The following is a 17,922-nucleotide window of genomic DNA, read 5'->3' as shown; positions in this document are numbered from 1 at the left end:
CTGGGTTTGTTCAGCTCTTAGATACCATGGCACAAGTGGTTTTGTGTTATAATTCAAATAAATTATTTTCTGCTGGTCCTGAATCTGTCTACTACAATCCAGATATATATATATATATATTGGAACATGGAATAGGATTTCTTCTTTTATTATCTCTTTAAACCGTTATTAGCTTCCTTTTTTGCCAAAAAGGTTACAACCAGTTCAAATATTTTATCCTTTGTGATAAGAGGAAATGGCACATTGATCTCTAAAAGTTGTGACTAAAAGGATATACAGAAGGAGTTATACCATTTTCCTTCATGAAACAAGCTAGGTTAAGGTTATCTGTGATAACCACTGTTAACTAGTTCTGCCTTCCATTAAATTACCTTGTTTTATTGTATGGGTGAGTTGTACTATCTAAGTTTTATTTTCACAGAAAGCTTGATAATGTTATTTTAAAAAAACCCAACATTTGTATTGCTGTATAACTTTAAAATTAAAATTTGTTTAATTTAAAGGGCCTAAAAACATACTTCTGCATTAATAAGAGTTGGTCAAGAATTTTCTAATTTTCTAGTATTTGTTAATTTGCCTTTTGTATATACAATCATTTCTGAAAGTCGTCTGTGTTCCATGGACCTTATAGCTATAAAATCTATAATTTGTGTTATTGGGAAATGCACTTAGAAAAATAAGGTTTTATTACCATTTTTTTCTGAAGGATTGCCAGGTTGGTATAGTAACAAAAAAAAAACAGAGTTCTGTGACACGGTATCTGTAAACCGCTCCGCGGGAGTGGTAAAAAAAGCAGTAAGGGGTAAGTGGGCGGAGAAAGGGGCAGGGCGAGTCCGGGATAAAAAAGGGGCCAATCGGGACCTGCTAAGCGGCTCTCGATTGGCTCCCTTAGCTCATCCCAGACTTGGGGGGGAAGGGGGCGGCCTGGGGAGGATTCAGTGCGGGTCTCAGAGCAGGCCCGCTGCATCCCAGCTGAAGCCGGAGACTCGGGTCGGAGGGGGGTGGGTGGAAGAGGCTTCAGTGCGGGTTTTGGAGCGGGCCCGCTGTGTCTGGGATGCGGCGGCCCTGCTCCGAGCCCCGTGCTGAAGCCAGGGACCCGGGGCAGACGGGGGCGGGCAGGGGAGGCTTTAGAGTGGGGCTCGGAGCACTCCCACCCCATCCCAGTCACAGTGGCCCTGCTCCGAGCTATGTGCTGAACCCGGGGACTCGGGGCGGGAGGCGGCCAGGCAGGGGAGGCTTCAGCACAGTGCTCAAAGCGGGCCCACTACATCCCAGATGCAGCGGGCCTGTTCCAAGCCCTGGTCAGCGGTCCAGGGGTTGGGGACCACTGCTCTATGGTACTAGGACCAGTGACATCCAAACCATAGATGTGAGCAGTAAACTTGCTAATTTTTCAGGGCTGCATTTGTAAAGAAAAAAGTGAGCCTGCTTCACTACCAGCAGTGCCATTACTCTCACTCATGTTTGGTCACCAATGTTTGTTTGTTTTTTTCATTGAAATCTGCCCAACATTGTCATTTCCCTGGCTCCTTGAAATCTCATGTTCTATAGGAGGAGAGAATAGCAGAGGGGCCACCAGGGCAATCTTTGCCAAATAGCCAGCATAAACCTTGCTGACTTGAAAATCCCTAGAAGACATCAGAAAATTCTCAGGATCCATTAGCTTCTGGGAGCAGGCCATTCCACCCCAGACCATTTTAATATTTATTGTTATTTTATAATTTATTAGCTATTTTATTATTCATTCTTGTTTACTGCTGGCATTTTGTTACTTCAGTACTTTAAACTATTATTTATACTGGGGGAGGAGCAGGAACCTCTTTGTTGGAATCACCTATCAACTACTTTTATAACCATACTAGGGGCCAAGTCTATTGCATTCAGACATACAACGGGCGCTAGATTGGGGGGGGGGATGGAAGAACTCTGCAGATGGCCTCCCCCTCCCCCCAGGATCTGGAAAGGCTGAAGGCAGGTATTATGGAACTCACCAGCAGGGGCAGCTCTCTCGTGGCAGAGGTCTGCAGCCTCCAAGCCTCAGAGGGAAGTAGAAGGAGGAGGGGATGGTCAGAGGTGGGGAATGGGAGGCAATTGGCTGGCCACTGGACAGACAGGCAAGCCAGTTGGGACAGTGATGTGCGGCACTTAGGCCATGAGTCGCTCCTCCTCCAAGCCTTTACCTGAAATATATTATGTAGAACAGATTCTCCTTTATGGTAAAATTCAGCATATGTAGAACATTATACATACAGAATGCACTTCTAGGTGCTTTGGTATGTGGCACAATCTTGCCCCTAGTCCTGGTTAGACTGATATCTACACAGGCTCTTGAGAAAGGTGCTGCAAATCATAGAATCATAGAATCATAGAATCATAGAGTTGGAAGGGGCCATACAGGCCATCTAGTCCAACCCCCTGCTCAACGCAGGATCAGCCCAAAGCATCCTAAAGCATCCAAGGAAAGTGTGTATCCAACCTTTGCTTGAAGACTGCCAGTGAGGGGGAGCTCACCACCTCCTTAGGCAGGATACCAGCTCCTAAAAACTCTGCAAATTCCTATGCAAGCAAGCTGAATCAGTACAAGGGTGACATGATGGCTTCTGGTCCTAAATGGTTTGGGCCCCAGTTTTCTGAAGGAGCACCTTCTATTCAGACCTGTCTGAGTGCTATGATCTCAAGGAAAAGGCATTCTTCAAGTACTGCCTCTCTCAGAGGATCAGGGGCTGGTGACATGCAGGCGAGCCTTCTCTGTGGTGGCACCCAGACTTTGTAATTAGTTGTTTTGGTCTAATACTGCTGTAGCAATATACAAAGATAAAAATTTAATTAGTTGTGATGATTGTGGGGAATGAGGGGTGGGGATGTGAAAGAAAGTGAAAAAGGGAATGATACTAGATGTGGTTAGAGAGGCATAAACTCTACATTCTTGTCACCATTCTCTCCAAGACTTCTATGAATATGATCTTTCAGGAGTGATTATACCACAGAGGGGGTGTGGGAGATGATGCAATAAAGGCTGGAAAGACCTGGAAGGTGGGGGACCTCTGTTTTTCTTTCCCTTCACTGACTGAGTTGCCCTAGTTATATGTTTTCTTCTTTGCTGAAGAACTCTGGCTGACTCTCACTCTTGCAGTATGATATTTTGGCTGTTGACTCAGCCCAGGAACCTGAGGGAAGGATTAGGAGCCCATTTAAACACCCTTAAATGGCACTCAAAGCATTTTGAAATTGAAAAATAACAAAATATTTTATTTAACATAGAAGGAGAAGAAGGAGGAGAAGAAGAGTTGTTCTTATATGCTGCTTTACTCTACCCAAAGAGCCTCTTGTGGTGCAAGAGCCTCTTGTGGCGCAGAGTGGTAAGGCAGCAGACAATCTTACTATCGTCTTCCCTTTCCTCTCCCCACAACTGACACCCTAGGTGAGGCTGAGAGAGCCCTGATATTACTGCTCAGTCAGAACAGCTTTATCAGTGCCATGGCGAGCTGAAGGTCCTCCAGCTGGTTGCATGTGGGGGAGCAGGGAATCAAACCCGGCTCACCAGATTAGAAGTCCTCACTCCTAACCACTACCCCAAGCTGGGGAAAGACAAGGTAAAACCAGGGAATGAAATTCCTGAAGTAAAACTTGTACATGCACAGACTTTAGTTCTTATGTTTCAAGATCATGGGAGTTTCTTAAGCTTTCCACAGTGGCTTAAATCTTTATGTTGTTTCAGTGTTTCCCCCCCCCCCAATACTTTAGTATACTTTCTTTTGAGTAATCTCAAACTCTCTTGGTTTCCAGAAAGCTGGTACACTCTTTCCAGTATCAAACCCCTTCTCTTGAAATACCAGTACTCATCTTGAGTTGTTAACCTACTCTTAAGATCTCCAAAGACAACTTGTAAGCACACCATACCAGGGAACTCTTCACTCTTCAGAGCTAACTTCCTGTTTGACTGGGTAGAGAAATTATCTTTAGAAGATCTATCCCCTTTCTTTGACCTGAATCAGTATTCACCTGCTTCCCAAACTTCCTTGCCAACTTTACCCCAATTTTTCATCTATGTCTCTGCTAAGGCTGAATTCAAACTCAACAGAAATCTGACTGATTCTCTCTTTAACATGCAACTCTGAAGTCTTTCTCTGCTCAGCAGATACTAACCAGTCAGATGGTTTGGAGCAGCCTGTTACTCAAAGCTCTCTGTTTTTGTGAAGAATTAACTCTTCATAGGCCTTCAGCTATTTTTAAACCACTTCTGAGCTTTTAAATATTGCAGTCCATCATACATTGTGATTTGGTTCAGACACTAATACCCTTTCTGTAAAGTGCTGAAGATCCACTGGTATGCTTTTCCTCCCTATGACAAACATTCCAGCAGTGGGTTATAGACAGGCTTTATAATCTGTGGTTTATATAGTAAGATGGCAATAGACAGGGATACCTAGAACTACTTAAATCTCATCCAGAACACCCTGTTTCTGCTTGAATACAAAACAGATTGGGTAATATGAATAGCACAATTCAGCCAATGGCACTATATCCTTGGGTTATTAGAGTTTTAGTATTATCTCAAACCTATTTTGAAAAATATTGAAACTTATTCAGCTACTCTTGGTTGTCATTTTACATTTCCATTCATCCACATTGCTGGTTAGTGGTAAAAACTGATTATTTACAGCTGTGCACCACAGAAACCATCTGCTTTTCACTGTGGGACAATTTAAGCAATTCTGTATGTACTTGTTGGATTCTTTGGGAGGAAAAACTGCCTAGAAATGTAATAGTTATTGTTATACTTTAGTAAGGACATAAGCATCTTCGTCTTAGAACCTTTCTGCATTCACTACTTACTTTGGATTATTGGAGCAGTCAAGTCAGTATTCCTTTAATTCAAATCCTGTGCCTGCATTCTGCAGCTTTTTAAAAAAATCGGGGTTTTTTTATACTCTTGGGAATTGTGGAGTGTGTGTTCATCACCCTAATACATAAAAGCAGATACTGTTGCAGCACTGTTTTCTTGTTTTGTACCATGTGATTGATCTCTCTTTATTGGTTGGCCAGTTTCAGGCAGGGCGTGTGTTTTGAAATTGTCATGAGAGATTATTCCAGCTGCATTTACTGTCAGGTAGCCATCTTACTGAACATATGGTGTTCCTACCCCTTCCAGTACTTCTAGGCATTTAAAGTTCTCTTTCTTTTTATGCAAGCTCGGGTGAAATCTATTGACCTAGCATTGGATCATTAATGTACACCTCCAAAATACAGCAGTAGAGAACCCCCCATCCAGTGTAGATGATGTCAGGTCCATGTGCTTTGCCACGAATCCAAGGGAAAACTCCGTACCAGCACCTGCCACACCTGTTCACCTTGCCTCCCTCCTGCCTGAAGCTCTCTGGACATTTAAGGGGCTGCTTCTGCTACCTTCAGCACTGCTAGGCATTTAAAGTTCTCTTTTGTATATATAAGCTTGGGTGTCCATCAATCTAGCACCAGTTCATTAATGTACCTCCAAAATTAGTGCAGGAGGGAGCCCCTGACCTGATATTGATGATGTCAAATCCAGGTGCTTCATCTTGGAGGTGAGGCAGAGTTCCACACTGACAGCCTCTCCAAAAACAAAGTGCTTGCTGTGCTATTTTGCCTTTGGGCACGCACACACACGCACGCACAATGGTGGCCATCCACCAACATTGCTCTTCTTGTGGAACTTTCCAAAATCCTTTATCTTGTGCCTTGGAGGCTTTGGGCCGTCACTTTCAGGGTAGATTACTGTAACTTTATGCAGGATTACCCTTGAAATATATCTGGAAGCTTCAATTGGTCCAGAATGTGCCTGCATGGGTTCTTACAGAGACCTGGTGCAGAACTCATATATGACCTGTCCTCTTCCAGCTGCACTGGCTTCGAGCTGATGACTGAATTAGATTCAAGGTTCTGGTTAATACCTTTAAAGTTCTAAATGGGTCTGGGACCCTCTTTATCTTCAGGACTGCCTCTCTTAATATGTCTCACAGAGGGAGTAGAGATCTAGTGATCAAAATCTACTTAGGATCCCTGGCCCTAGGAAGGTCAAATTGGCCTCAAGCAGAGTCAGATCTTTCTAGGCCCCGGTGGAATGCTTTGCCACAAGAAATCAGGGCCCTGTGGGGCTTTAGACAATTCCCCAGGCCCAATAAGATAGAACTGCTCCACTGGACTTATGGTTGAGGCCTTTCTGCATTCAGACAAGTGTTGGCAATAACATAGCTGCCAACTCTTCTGTCTGTAGCCACCTGGCTATATGCCTTACTGAGGGCTATTAATATTAAAGGCAATATTAGCAATGTAATTTTAGAATATTTAAACTATATTCAACCAATTTAAAATTTTTATTTTTGTATATTTTTAGAATATATGAATTTTATTTACATTGTAATCCATTCTGAGTCTTTTTGAGAATGGGTGGAATAAATACAGAAACATAAATACAGTAAGTAAATGTCCCTCTATCAAACTCATCCTCCTGATGATGTCTCATTTTCCTGAGAATTTATGCCTTTGAGGGTTGCTTGTCCTTTTTGTGGAGTCCATCAATATTGCTGTCCTTTTCTAACTTCCCAAAGTCATTTGCCTTATTTATTAGATATATATATATATATGGCTCAGGGCGGTTTACATGGAACGTCTGGGGGGTATTACACGGAACATCATAATAAGTAATAGTCATAACATAACATCTACAACAATTTCAACAGATTGACAGAATATTACAACTGGTTCAATTGAACAACAATTTCGATAGCGAGCCATGTATACTCTCTCTCCTATTGCTACCCTCTGTCTCCAACCCCAGAGGAAGGAGATCAGCCATTTGAGGGCTGTCCCCCATAACCCAGTGTTGGCGAGGCAGTGAGCTAAGAGCTTGTGATTGACTGTGTCAAACACTGCTGGCAGATCTAATAGTATGAGCAACACTGTCCCGCTTCAGTCAAACTGGCAGTGGAAGTTTTCTGTCAGGGCGACTAATGCTGTCTCTACCCCTTGGCCAGGCCAGAAACCCGACTGAAATGGGCCAAGGGCTGAAGGTTCCCTCCAGGAATGCTGATATTTGGTCTGCAGCACCCCTTTCAACCAGTTTGTCTGCTGTCTGCCTTCTATATTAAAATTGGAACATAAGAAGAGCCCTTGTTGGATCAAACCAATCTGATTAATCTAATCCAACATCCTATCTCACACAGTGGTCAAGCAGTTCCTCTAGATGGCCAACAACAAGACATAGAGGCCAAGGCCTTCCCCTGATGTGGCCTCCTGGATTTGGTATTCAGAGACTTAGTGCTTCATTGTGGAGGTTCCTCTAGGTCACCATGGCCACTGATAGACTTATCCTCTATGAATCTATCTAAACCCTTTTAAAGTAGTCTGTGCCTGTGGCCAACAAACTTTCTGGACAGTGTGTGATGTTTGCCATCTTCGCATCAGGCAGGAAAGTCACCATGCAGACAAAATGCCTGTGACAAACCCCACTCTCTATATTGCTAATGATCGAAGGTAAAGAAAGCCTCAGTCCCATCCTCTTCAGCTTTTGTTTCCTTCTGGAAAGGATGACATTGCAGAAGAATAATCCATTGTGATTTATTTAAGTAATTGTTATAGTAATCTAGCTACTAACATGCATACTCTGGTCACCCTGGCCAGCATTTTTAATTTTTTTGCATCAGTCCAGAATATTTGTTCTTAGTTTTTTAAACATTTTTATTAATATGATTATAGGACTGGTGATTTGAAAAGCTGTCAGAATAATCAGTCTTTTCATAGATGACACTAGGATTTCTGCATGCCGTTGTTCAAATCTCATGGCAGGTGATTAGCTCAGTATGTAACTGAAGAAGTTTGAATAGGAACTTGCATGTAATATTCTATCCTAGGCCATAACACCTTTGCCTTAAACGTAAGGAACTTGCATTATTAAATATTCCATGTAGGGCATACGAACTAGAAAATTTGTTTAGCTTGGACAGCTAATATTTAGTGGATAAAAAAATCTTTCTCACTACTTGTGGCATCTTCAGGCATGATGAGCTTGTACAGCCAGCCCAATGGCAGTCACTTCTGCATCTTGCTAATGGCCATCTTCCTGAAAGGGGTATTGCATATGTTAGAATCTGCACTGTTTCATATGTGACAAGAAGACCTTGTGATAGAAGTGATCATGTATTTACCTCTTGTCTAAGGCTGCTATTGGGATTGCAGTTATTTTTCCCAGTAACATAAACACCATTAAATCCACTAAAAGCATAGCTTGAATAAATTTACATTTATGCAAAACAAAAGTACACAAATTAGTGACCCTCTGTCTTGGCACTATACCCTTGATGCTGAACTGTGCGACTTTCCCCATTAAAGGAACAGCAAATAAATGTGATAGACGCAACAACAAAAGCAAATGGCTGCATTTCCCCACCTAATTACAATTCCACAAAAAAGCCGTTTTTAGGCTGTTTCAAATGTACTAATCTCTTCTTCAAAAGAAACACACAATCTGAACATGAAAATAAACCCTGTGGATAAAACCTATTTACACAGTGCAGTTGTATAATATCTCCCAGCCTAACTTTTTGAAGTCCTTACAGTACGGTAGATTAAGGACATTTGAGCTCTAGTCGTTTTCCCTAAACCACAGCTATTGGTTTTCATTAAATTATTGGAAAAACTGAAGAGAGATATTTTGTTCTGTATTCTACATAAATTGTCCAGAGTTGAGCAAGATCCAGATATTGTTCATGATGCTTTCATCAGATTTTCTTAGGAAAGCAAAATTATTCAGATGTTGAAACAGTTTGAAATTAAAGTCCCCAGTTACATGTACTGATAATCAAAGGATTCAGCACATCTTCATTGTGAATAACAAAAATCAGCTCGCATCCCTTTTAATGTAGTTAAAACATTCGGACGAGATGAGTGTGTGCCCTACTTGCCTTTCCTAGTCAGTTTATAACTGACCTAATTTTGCCTGCTGAGGTCTCTTGTGTTACTTTTTTTTGTCATTGAACATTGCTGATTTATTAAGGTTTATGTTTCAAGGGCATTGTAAAATTGCATGTAGGGAATAGGCCACAACTATGAAAAGTGAGAATTACTGAATCAGATAATATCCAATTAAAATCTAGCTAGCACAGCAGGAGAAACTGGAACTAGGGCTTATCATTCAAGTAACATAATACATTGTGGTATTAGTTGGAAACAAAGTAAGTGTGAAACAGATTCCCCTCCAATTATTAATATCTATTGACATTTTATATCAAGATGAGAAAGATCCTAAATTGCAATGTGTCAAGTTCCAAGGACATATGATGATGGGAACAGGATGAAGCAGGACTTTAAAGCTACTCATGATCAAAGAACATATCACACTTTTAAGTGGAAGACTTTGCCACAGAATCTGAATATAGGTTGACAAATTGAGTTTTATATAGCATTTTCTGTGATTCACAATGCAAGTCAAGAATGGGATTATATTTTTTCTCAGACCCCTGTAGTTTCTCAGTCCTGATGAAATTGTAGAAGATAGTTGCATAACAGTTGAGAATAACTGGGAATGGTTTATACATGAACATGGTGTGTAAGTTGTACACAAGTGTGGTTTGAAGGAAGCCTTGTGTTTGGAACCTGTCCACACTGCCTGGAATATGTTCAAAGTGATTTTGAGTAATGTGTATAAATATAAACAGATCTCTGTTGTGTGATTTTTAGGATGAAAGGAATGCATAAGAGGTACTGGTATAGGTATTAACATGTTTCAGTTCCAGTTTACATTAAGGTGTGTTGGGGTAAGCTCAAAGCTCACTTCTTCCTCCTGTAACTGTAACCTCACCTATAGTTCTGTTTCAGAAATTCTAGCATGGAAAGCCATTTGGATCAAATGATAAAAGTGTTGGAATCTAAGCCCAAGTTTGTTTATCAATAGCTAGTAGCTATTGATAAATTTATCACACAGCTGTTCTTGAGATCATCACTACAACCTCTGGTAACAAATTCCATATTTTAACCACTCTCTATGTAAAGTAATATTTCCTCTTTTCTGTACTGGACCTCTACTACCCATCAATTTCATTGGATGTCCTTGAGTTCCAGTATTTTGGGAAAGGGAGAAAATTTCTCTTTGTCAACTCTGTACCCCACACATCTTTTCCCTCTTAATAAAACAGTAAGGGGTGTTGGGGTGGGCTCAGTCCATGATGGAGGGGGCAACAATTGGCCCCTTGGCCCCAGACTGACAAGCGGAGGGGCCAATCACCAGGACAGACCAAAATTCCATTCACCCAGCCCAGTCTGGCTGCCAGTCTGCTCCTGACCACCGCAGGGAGAGGAGGTTAGCAGGGCTGCCAAGGGGGATGAGAAAACAGGCTGTGTCAGCCCTTTTTGCCCAAGGCTGTCCTAACTATTAAATCCAACTGTAAATTGCCTCAGAACCCTGACAGAGCTGGCAGGAGGCTGGGGAGTGCGCTCCCTCCCTCCCCCTCCCTTGAGGCCTGCTGCGAAGGAGCCTCTGACAGGCCCTGACTGAGGGGAGGGAGGCATTTATCTTCAGAGAGCAACACAGGGGAGCCTGAGGGCATTCCTTTTGAAGGTGGGGAACTTTCCCCTTCTGCCAAACAGTTGGCTGACAGGGAGGCCACAGAAAAGCCCCTTCTCACTTAAAATACTGCTTTGGCCGGGGGTTAGACACAGCCAAGCCATGTGTCTTTCTTCTTTGCAACTCTCTGCAGATTTGAGGCCACTGCACAGCATTATTCTGCAGAAGAAACTGGCTCTTTTGTCTCCTGTTTCATCTGCACAACAACCCTGTGCAGTAGGCCTCAAGTCTTTTAATTCAACAACAGCCTGTGTGGGAGGCCTTAAATGTTTCTTCTCTACCACAACCCTGTCCAAAGTAGCCCTTTCTGCCTGGGGAGCTGATCTTTATACTCTGCAGGTGAGCTGTAATTCCAGGAGCTCTCCAGGCCCCACCTGGAGGTTGGCTACCACTGAGTTGGAAATATTCCTGGAGGTTTGGAGGTGGGACTTAAAATTGTACAACGCCTCAGAGTCCAGCCTTCAAAGGAGCCATTTTTGCCTGCAGTTGTTAGGGAGTGGTGCAGGTGTGTCCCTCCTGGGCTATGGGCTATGGTCAGCCCTTACCAGCAAATGTTTGTATTCTGGGGCGCAGACAGGCAGACCAGCATCAGTCCTATGAGTCTGGAAAGTGCAGGAAGATCGAAATAAATATTTACAGCCTGAAACTGTAAATAGAGAACAAGTAAATGGCTGGGGACACATGGTAACTGAAACGACTTTTTGGCCTGGCAAATAACCTTGGCTTGGCAAATAAAAACAACAGTATAAAAAACCTTACTAAGGTCAGGACTGCTGTGCACAGAGAGTCTTCCTCTTAGGGCTGCCAGCTTCCATGTGAGGCTCGCTACCCCACCTCCCTCATGGGGACTCTGCTATCGGGAGAGAAAGAGAAGACATTTGGAAAATGCATTGAGACACCTGAGGCCTGCTGGGTCACTGCGGCCCATTCCCAGTTCTCTCAGACCTCTCACAACCCCACATTATTATTATTGTTGTTGTTGTTGTTGTATTAATACCCCGCCTCCCCCCGAAGGCTTGAGGCGGCTTACACAAACCCATCCCCTAAAAACCATAAAATAACAATAAGTTCCAATAAATTTACAATAGTGGCAACAATGATGGCATAATCTTACTCATTTAGTCTCCGCATCCTCAACTACAGGAGGGGGGGGGTGACACTCTCTACCGCCAGTTTGTGAGGGGGGGGCTAATCTTCTTACCGCCTGGCCTCAGCTATAAGCCTGGCGGAAGAGCTCCGTCTTACAGGCCCTGCGGAATGCTGATAATTCCCGCAGGGCCCTCAGCTCTTCTGGGAGCTCATTCCACCAGGTTGGGGCCAGGACCGAGAAGGCCCTGGCCCTGGTCAAGGCCAGGCGGGCTTCCTTGGGTCCGGGAACGACCAATAGGTTAGCCCCCGCAGAGCGTAAAGCCCTGCGGGGGATATAGGGCAAAAGGTGGTCCCTCATATATGCTGGGCCTAAACTACGGATGGCCTTGAAGGTCAAAACCAAAACCTTGAACCTGATCCGGAAGGCAACCGGTAACCAGTGCAGCTGCCTCAGAACTGGCTGGATGTGAGCCCTCCACGGTGTAGCTGTGAGGACTCTAGCAGCCGCATTTTGGACGAGTTGCAGTTTCCGGATCAAGCCCAGAGGCAGGCCAGTGTAGAGCGAGTTACAGAAATCTAGTCTGGAGGTGACCGTCGCATGGATCACTGTGGCCAGGTGTTCAGAGGACAGATAGGGGGCTAGTCGCTGAACCCTGGCGAAGATAGAAAAATGCCCGGCTAGCTCACAGGTTGACTATTGTGTAGAGATGAATGGAAAATGTGTTTGTAAACCGCTTTGGGTAGTAAGCAATAGGGTACAAAAATCCGTTCTTCTAAGGAGCAACCATGAAAGAAGCATGTGGGCACATAACATTTTATCAGCAGTGAAAAAATGGAAAAGAAGGAACAGGGTGGACACCTGTGTACTGTGAATACCCCATATGTATTAGGGCAGAGGGGCATTTCAGTGTCTGTGGCCTAATTCACACAAGAAGGGAAATGACGCAGAACTGGGAGGAATTGGTTGCCATGTAATCTTCCCCTAAGAAAGGTCTCCAGTCTGATTTTCCCTTCACATATCTGAGGACATGGCTCTGGAAAGCTCATCTGTAACCACTATGCCACAATTCCCAAAGGTCAGTCCACTCCCACACTCAACGAACATTCCACACCACAGGTTCTTGACACCCATATCTCCACACCCATGGCCTCATTTGCCATCATGCCACCACAACCTCCCACACAACACACACATTCAACCCCATGCCCTTACAGACTGGACAACTCCTCCCCTTCCTCTTCCCACTGCCAAGCTCTAGTGCCTGTTGTATTCTTCGATACAATGGGCTTTGCCCCTAGTAATTATATAAGCCATCATCATCATCATTCGACTTATTGCCCGCCACTCTCATTTCTAGCTCCTGGTGGGTTACAAATTCATCCAAAATTAAAACCCCATTGAAAACCCTACCAGACGTAACAATATACATATCAGACTCAAAGCTGTAAACCCCTCTAACCTCACCAAGAACTAATATAGGAGCGCGAGGAGAGACACAGATCTCCAATAAGTATATGTTCTTAAGACATTCCCCCCCCCCTTAGTAATCTTCTAAACTGAAAACTCCCAGACACTTCAGCCTTTCCTCATAGGGAATGTGCTCCAACTGCCTGATCATCTTGGTTGACCTCCTTTGTACTTTTTCAAGCCCTGCAATGTCCTTTTGGAGATATGATAATTCTGTAATAACATGGTAATATGGTAATACTGTACATAGTATTCCAAATGAGGCATTACAGTATCAGCTGTTTTATTTTCAATCCCTTTCCTAATACTATCTAACATAGAGTTTGCCTTTTTCACCACTACAGCACACTGGAATGACATTTCCACTGAGCTATCCACTTCAAACCCCAACATCTTTTCCCTCTCAGTCTCAGCAAGTTCAGACCAATTGAAGTAGGGATTTTTTTGTCCCAGTGTACATCACCTTATCTTTACCAATACTGAACTTCACTTGCCACATTATCATCAACTCATTCCATTTGTGGACATCCTTTTGGAGCTTTTCACAGTCAGCCTTGGTTTTCACTGTAAATTTGTGTCATTGCAAATTTGGCCGCTACACTACACATCCCTAGTTCCAGATGTTTGATGAACAAATTTCACAATACCAGCTCCAATACCAATCCTTGTGGGACCCCAGTGCTTATTTCCCTCAATATGGATAACTGCCCATTGATACCTATTCTTTGCTTCTTGTAATTTAACCAGTTTGTAATCCATAAAAGAACGTGTCCTCTATTTTGCAACCACTAAGTTTACTCAAGAGTCTTTGGTGAGGTATTTTGTCAAGAAACTTTTGAAAGTCCAAGTATATAATGTCTACCAGAAGGTATTTTAGAGACAATGGAAGGCTTTTAAAATTTTGCTGCCACAAACTGAAATATTGAAAATATCTCATCTGTATTATTCTGCTCTGTCATCTTTCTTAATGAAAGAACTTTGATGGGTTTGATTTTTTTTCTTTTGGTTTTACAGAGAGAACACTGAAGGAAAATATTTTTAAATATATGGCAATTCTGGAGGAACAGCTGCAAAGGTAAAATTATAGGTATACATTTTGATAACTTCTTGTGATCTTGTCTTATCTGTTACATGACTGTGTTACTGCAAGGGTTCAGTTTGGATAGATTTAAAGCTCTTGCTTTTAAATAGTATCATCTATCTATCTATCTATCTATCTATCTATCTATCTATCTATCTATCTATCTATCTATCTATCTATCTATCTATCTATCTATCTATCTATCTATCTATCTATCTATCTATCTATCTATCTATCTATCTATCTATCTATCTATCTATCTATCTATCTATCTATCTATCTATCTATCTATCTATCTATCTATCTATCTATCTATCTATCTATCTATCTATCTATCTATCTATCTATCATAATGCAATCTCCCTTCCCCCCAAAAAATAATCCTGCTGAAAGGTTAGAAAAGATTCTGAACCGACATTGTAGATTCATGTTGGTGCCAAATTTGAATTTTCTTCTCTTCATCAAAAAGTATATATGGGGATAAACAAATTTCCAAAGGAACTAATCATTAGGAAATTGGTTGTTGGGTGATGTCTATATATATAGTCATCTGATTGCCTGTAATGTGTGTTTGCAATGAACAAATTGTTGTCTTCACAGAATTTTGAGTTGCCGACTTAATTTTCTACTCCTAGGCCCAATCTTCTGACTGTATTTGATTCTGCTTTAGTGTAGTGGTTAAGAGTGGCAACCTCTAATCTGGAGAATTGGGATTGATTCCCCACTCCTTCACATGCAGCCAGCTGGGTGACCTTGGGCCAGTCAATAGTTCTCTCAGAGCTCCCTCAGCCTCACCTACCTCACAGGGTGTCTGTTGTGGGGGGGAGGAAGGGTAGGCAATTGTAAGCTGCTTTGAGACTCCTTTGCGTATTAAAAAGTGGGGTACAAAAAATAGCTCTTCTTTCCTAACTTTGTGTTCCTGTCACGTAGGATTATCAGTACGGCTGATCTGAGCAGTTTCTTCCAGGACACTTGCATAAATGCTTTCAATTTCTTTCTCATCAGCATCTGTATTTTGGGCATAAATTTAAATTATGGTTATATTGATAGGCTTTCCATGAAGTCTGATTAATGTTAATATTATTCAGGCAGACTTTGCATTATAGCCGCTGACTTCTTGTGCTACATTTCTCCTCATTATCAGCACAACTCTTTTTCTTCTGTGTTTGTTTTCCCTGAGTAAAAACACTTGGTAGTTTTCTGATGGAAAAATATCCTAATCCAGTCCACTTTAGTTCATTCACTTGCAGGATGGCAATGTTTAAACATTCCATTTCTTGTTTTACAATTTCAAGCTTACCTTGATTTATATTTCTCATGTTCCAAGTTACAATGTGTTGAACAGTTTTGGAGTTTCCTTTTGCATCCATTCACATGGACAACTGAAGTGTCTAGTTGCATCATTAAGAATAACGCTACTTGTATGTGCCCTCAGCTCTTTCCCAGTAGCTAATAAAGCTGTGGCCATCTGACCTGGGGTTTCCATCTATTTTTTTGTTTATTTTGGACAATCTCATCATAGGTTTTCAAGCAAAGATTTGTTTCAAAGTGGTTTCTCGTTGACTTATTCTGTACAGTGCTAACCAGGGTTAGCTGAAGTGCCATTTCCATTAACTAAAAAAGATTCTCTGCCAGTGTCACCTTCTGCTGCTGCTGCACCCCAGTAGCTGCCTTCAAGGATTCCTCCACTCTGATCACCATTGGAACCGTCTGTTGATCCTCGAAGGGTGGGGATGCATCTTAGTCTGGTATCTCAGCTGTGACCATTTGGTCTTCAGTGTCTCTGCTAGGAGTTGAGAACCCTTAAGTATCGCTCTCAGACTCACTGACAGACACAAATCCCCTCACCACACTAAGATGGTTTAAATAGCACTGCAAGAGAAGCTAAGCTGTAACAACTGTTGGAACAGGCACCATTTTCCCCCCTTCTTGGTTTTATTAAACCTGAAAAAATCCAGGATTTCTGAAGAATTTCAGATTCAAACACCATAATAGTATACAGACCTGGGATTTTTCAGAAATACCCAAAAACAAAAAGAAAAAAACAAATTCTGGTCCAAGAGACCTAAACTGGGGGGAACCCTGATTTTTCTTTGTACTCCCCTAGTGTACACTCAAGAATACATTGAAGAAAACAATCAAGGACACAATGTCATTATTATATGCATTAAAATGTTAATCAAAGTACAACAATTTTTGAGCTGCTGCTCAGATTACCTGTAATTTTAAATCATTGCTTTGAAAAATTCTAGTGCTTTCCTCAAAGCTTCAGTTACCAATTTAAGCTTATAGTTTCGCATTCTGTTGCTGATATAATCGGATTGCGTTTTTTTAAAAAATCCTTTGATGCTACAGTTTATATTTTTGTAAGTGCTAGAGTCTATCACTAAATCTGCATCTTTAATAGTGAATTGACTTTTTGGAATGGCAAGTTATTTAAGGCTTTTTTATACTAAATGTGTAGTGGGCCTTCTTGCTAGTCTGTTTTCACTAATGGATGTCTGACTGTTGCTGACTGCATAGCTGGCCTGTTATATAACTGTTTATCTTGAGCACCCATATGGGTGTTGATGACCAGTGTATTACTGTGGCTTAAAGCTCTTCCATATATAGATTCAACACTATAAAAAGCAAATGTAGCGCTTTTGAGATATAATGCATTAACAAATCTTGATGGTGATATCTTCAGCATAATAGGGCTGAAAATTCTTCCATGTATTAAATGAGAGCTCAATCTACAGTTCAAGGTAATTGAGTATGTGTAAATGTTATTCACATCCCTGCCATTCTGAGCATAACTAATCATAGGCGCTAATGGCAATTATCAGCTCCTACAATACATGTGACCAATCTGATATACATAAATTGTTAAAATTCACTATACATGTGACCAATCTGATATACATAAAATTTACTATCTGCATCAGTGGTAAAGCTGTGGCCATAGAAAATAAAAATTCTACAGAAGAAAATACTTTTACAGAAAGACATGTTGGTTTCTCAATTTTAAGATTAATATGCTTAGATAAATAATTTTGTCTTCCTCTCTTAGTTCTGTCTTACCCATACCATTTTCAAAGAACAGCTTATACAAATTGAGAATATGAATATTATTTATATTAGTTGCTTTTAATCCCAGATACTCAACGGTACCACTCTCCATAATGTGCCTCTAACACTGTTCTCTGCATTGAGGAGCAGACTTCATGTGTCAGTAGGGCAATGTGGTCCCAGGAATAGAGGAACTGGACATTGAGGAACATTCAACACTCCTCTCCCCATTCACACAGCATCTCTGGGCTTTGAATACAGAATTCAGAAGGTCCAGATTTGTAAAAATTACCATTACGATCATGCAAATTGCTTACGACTTCATTTTATAACCCGCCACGCCTTTTATGTTAACCGACGATAAATCAAGTGTTGCTTATATTAAGCCTTTAGGTGGGGTGGGATGCAAATCCAGATCAGAACTAGTCACAGTATCTTAGTTACTATAAAGAGAACAGCAAGAATATTGCAGACAAAATGGAGAGCAGCACGTATTATATGTTATGTTGCTTATGTACTCAAGGGCTATGCACTTATATGCCCTAAATTCTTTATTCCATTATTGCAAGTGCCTTGTGCTCCAGATTTATTTTTTATTCATGTATCAATATAAATATGACTGTTTTTTTAGATGAG

At 41.6% G+C, this 17,922-nt stretch overlaps 1 protein-coding gene across 5 annotated transcripts in view; it reads left to right on the top strand.

The window, feature by feature from the left end:
• The window catches only part of DISC1 (DISC1 scaffold protein), a 483,193-nt gene that overhangs the window by 154,482 nt on the left and 310,789 nt on the right, over window positions 1–17,922 (top strand). For all 5 annotated transcript variants that reach the window (XR_013232748.1, XR_013232750.1, XM_077346332.1 and 2 more), the window contains one exon: window positions 14,169–14,229. Coding sequence is in view for 3 of the 5 variants with exons in the window: in XM_077346332.1 (XP_077202447.1) it covers window positions 14,169–14,229 (61 nt within the window). In the remaining 2 variants the exon portion in view is untranslated. The remainder of the gene's footprint in view (window positions 1–14,168; window positions 14,230–17,922) is intronic.

This window comes from Paroedura picta, chromosome 1, assembly GCF_049243985.1.
Source record: "Paroedura picta isolate Pp20150507F chromosome 1, Ppicta_v3.0, whole genome shotgun sequence".
Taxonomy (NCBI): domain Eukaryota; kingdom Metazoa; phylum Chordata; class Lepidosauria; order Squamata; family Gekkonidae; genus Paroedura; species Paroedura picta.
Note: the sequence above shows the minus strand (reverse complement) of the source record. Positions and strands in the feature narration are given on the sequence as shown.